Here is a 4,256-nt window from a genome sequence, read left to right as displayed (position 1 = left end):
TTAGCTTCCGCAATTCCATTAGATGTGATTTCTTTCGCAGAGGTGAAAGGAAATTGCATCAAAGTAATAAGTCTAGCTGAATAAACCAAGTGAATAAAATTTCACTTCTTATTTCCCGAATGAAACTGTGGTATCATGTTTAGCAAAGAAGGATTCTCTGCTAGAAGGTGTATCAGTAACTTTGCTGTAGCTGCATCAAATGAGAAGCCCCTTTCATTCATTTCCTTCAAAAAAGTTGTAATTTCACTGATTTTGCTAAACTTGAGAAATCCTCGTAGAACAACATTGTAGGTGCCATTGTTTGGCGAACAACCATTCTCCTCCATTTTTCTTAACATATTTTTAGATTCATCTAACAATCCTTCTAGACAAAATCCATTTATAATTGTGTTGTATGTTATCACATTGGGAAACAATCCAATTAAAGAAAGCTTCTCAAAAACAGCATGAGCTTTGTCAAGCGAACCATTTTTGCACAATCCATTAATTACAACATTGTACAATTCAATATCAGTATTTTCTCTCTGTATTTCCAACTCATGAAATAGCGACATAGCTTTCTCAACAAGTCCATTCTGAAAATAACCACGGAGCAAAATGAGATTAGTGCATAAATTAGGTTTGAGCCCCGTAGATTGCATCTTAACAAAGAATTTTTGCGCAAAATCAGTTCTTCCAACATCAAATAGACCTTTCAAAATAATACTGTAGGTGAAAATGTCAGGTCTCAATCCATTTCGAGAAATTTCATGAAACAAATGCATGGTCTCATCCAATTTATTGTCCTTACAATATCCATTTATTAATATGTTATAGCTAACAATGTCAGGCTTAATGCTCTTACCTATCATGGAATCGAAAAGTCTCCTTGCTCTATCCATTTGACCGCGCAAGCAATATCCATCAATTATCACATTGTAGGTGACCACATTAGGCTCCACACCTTTTCCAATCATGTGTCTCATTACCTCTTCGGCATCTTCAACTTTTCCTTCTTTGCATAGTCCATCGGTTACTATAGTCAAGGTGCAGACATCTGGATAAATATTAAGATTTACCATTTCGAAGAACAAAGTCCTAACCTCTTCCCACCGACCAAGCTTACAGAAACCATCAATCAATGAATTATATGTGACAACGTTTGGAGGAATGCCTTTTTGTTTCATCTCTTCAAAAAGGCTAAATGCGGCATCCAACATTCTATCTTTGCATAGGGCATCTATAACAATGTTATAGATGTATGTATCGGGCTTAGTGCTTCCTTGTTCCATTACCCTAAGCAAATCAAAAGTTTTTTGAGTATGGCCCCTTTTGCTAAGCCCATTCATGACAATCGAATACATGAATTCGTTAGGCTCACAAATATCCTCTCTCACCAACTTTTTGAACAAGTTAACTGCGTCTTTGATCTTATTTTCAGCAAAGAGTCCCCTTAGTAAGGTGCTAAAGGTGACAACATCAAATGGAATGCCATTCTTCAAGTAAATGGCTAACATTGAAAATCCGCAGTCAGAACGATGCATTAGGCAATAATTGTTGATCACTATATTCAAGATGATATTATTAATTGGGATGTTCAATTTCAGCATTTTTCGAACAAGTGAAATAACAGCAGAGTAATGCTTCATGTTTACCATAGTCTTTAATAATTTCGAGAAGCTAACAACAGAAGGAAGAGGCTGCGTTCTGATCATCCGACGAAAGAGGCTCAGAGCATCATCTAAACACTTGACATTCTCGATATTGCAGTGAAATGAAGAATAATATCTGATTGCAAATGCCGAAGCAGAAGGTGAAATAGCAGAAAAAGAGACAAAGCGAAAAATACCATTGGAAGAGTAACGAAGCAGAGAAATTCTCGTCATCTGATTGCAATTGCCGAAGAGAAAATTATTGTATGCTATCTCTGTATGCCCTAATTTTTTCAGAAAACTTGTTCGTGATACTATTTAGTAACTGTATTATTTAGGCTGATTTTTCATATTTAGGTAAAAGTAATGGATTTTCGGCCAATTCGTTTAGGCTGATTTTTTATATATTTAGCTAAAAGTAATGGATTTTCGGCCAATTGTTTGACGGGAAGTGCACGATTAGCCATGTATTTATTTTAAGCCACTGTTTAAAATGTTTTTTGTTTTTAGCCACTGTTTTAATAAACTTTAATTGCTCGGAAGAAAATATGCTTCCGCTCACGTCCTTAACTTTTGTACTTTAGAACTACATGTCCTTAACTTTTGAACTTGAAACTCTAAGTTCAGGACTTCAGGACTATATGTACTTAACTTTTGAATTTAACTTTAGGACTTCAGGACTACATATCCTTAACACAATTATCTAAACTTTTGAATTCCTAATTATCTGTTGTTTAAGAAAATCTAAAAGTCACTTCTTTTAGAAAATCAAAAGTCACGTCCTCCCACGTCTGTGATTATTATGAGTGAATGGTTTACCAGGCAATTCAACTCCTGAAAGCAGACACAAAAGGAATATGAGAGGCTTATAAAATTTATATGATTAATGCATTTCGTTTCTTCTGTTCAAAATTGGATTTCATATATGAAAATAATGGAAACACTCATACGCACCCCAGAACGCCATTGCAAAAGGAGAAGTGGAGCTATAAGGAATGAATCTGAAAATGGCGTATTTCCGTTTGGGAAGGAAAGGGTAATACTGCCTTTTCGTATTAATTTTAATAGACTAGTGGCTACTTTTGCTCAACATTAAAAATGCTGAATAAAAAGTAAATATCACTTAAAAAGTGGTTACCCCACACAATTTTTACTTCGTTTGACAGATTTGCACCCAAAAAAAATACGCAGGTTGAAAAATTATCATTTATCTAAAGAAGAAATAAAAAGTATATATACAGTTGAAACTATATTAATTTGGATAAAAAATTTAATTGGTTTAGAATACCTGCAACTTTTTTTATTAGAATTTGACCCTGAAACAAAATGCACAATTTTAATAAATAGCCACTACATCTAGAGAAAAATTATTAAAAATACACAATTGAACTCCATGTTTTTGGCTAAAATAGAGTTTTTCCAGCTAAAAATAATGAGCTTTAGCCAAAAAAGAATTTTATATAGATTTGGCTCGAAAAGAAGAAATATACAAATGGAAAAAATAGTCATAGCATCTAAAGATGATTAAAAGGAATTACGTAGATGGCAAAACTTTATTTATTTGGCTAAAAAATAGAGTTCAGCCAGATTTTTTTTTTTTACATATTTGGCCCGAAAAAGAAAAAATACACAGTTGAAACAAATAATTATTGAATCTAAAAAAAATGCAAAGCTAAGATAAATATGCATTTTATATTTTGGATGAAACAAGAAGAAATACTAATTTGGAGCAAATAAATAATTTTATGACTACGTGAAAATATGAAAATATCCCATGTCGCAATGGTGTGGGGCGTCAGAGGCTGTTATCTCGTGGCCAACTCGAAGGGGCTGAGGTTCGACGCAAAGCTTTTTGGTTGTTAAGTAACAGCGTAAGTCCTTCTGGTTTGCATTAAAGTGGCTTAAGTAGCCCCCGAGGAGTTCGTTTATTCTTTACGTCTGAGTTTCCAAAGATATGACGACCGACAGCATCTAATGGATCCCCGTTGGCAATAACCACGGTAGTAGTTGCGGAACTACTGGGTCGGGAGAGGACAACCTCTTGTTCCCGATCCTCTTTCTTCGCTTCGGGGACGGAGGTCCTACAGTAGGTAACAGTAAGCACAAGCAAGTTGACCGAAGGGGACCAACACATCTACTCCTCCGCCGAGGTGTCGTTCTTATATATAAATGAAGGTGCCCATTATATAAATCCTCACTATCCATGTCGTTCATATGAGTTCATTTCTAGTCTTAATATATGTCTTCAAGTTTTCTACAAACTATATATTTCCTCTGTTCCATTTCATATAGCAAACTTTCCTTTAGTATGTTCCAAAAATAGTGTGTATATATATTTGGCGAAATACATAAACAGCCCCTACAAGTTGTCCTCAATGGTCAGATGGACACCTCAATTGACCCATTTATCATTTAGACACTTCAAATGACTATTAAGTGTATCAAGTAAACATTCGAGTGGAGCAGACTATATGCATGAGTTACACTTGCCGGGTGATGTGTCAATAAACCAATTAAAGAATGACAAGTGTAATTTATAATTAAAATATTTGACACATGTAATTAATAAGAAAATAATATCTTTTTCCTTATTTCCAACTACACCATCCCCCCCCCTCCCCGCCC

General features: G+C 34.8%; 1 protein-coding gene across 1 annotated transcript; it reads right to left on the bottom strand.

Annotated features, from left to right (window-relative positions):
* LOC109221453 (putative pentatricopeptide repeat-containing protein At1g12700, mitochondrial) lies at window positions 1-1,980 on the bottom strand (the record flags this gene model as incomplete). The annotated part of the gene is given in 1 exon segment (XM_019385936.1): window positions 1-1,980. A coding segment is annotated over 1 exon segment (1,764 nt). The 5' UTR covers window positions 1,866-1,980.
* Window positions 1,981-4,256: the final 2,276 nt, after the last annotated feature.

The sequence above is a fragment of the Nicotiana attenuata genome, unplaced genomic scaffold, assembly GCF_001879085.1.
Source record: "Nicotiana attenuata strain UT unplaced genomic scaffold, NIATTr2, whole genome shotgun sequence".
Classification (NCBI taxonomy): domain Eukaryota; kingdom Viridiplantae; phylum Streptophyta; class Magnoliopsida; order Solanales; family Solanaceae; genus Nicotiana; species Nicotiana attenuata.
This window is presented reverse-complemented; position numbering and strand designations above follow the sequence as displayed.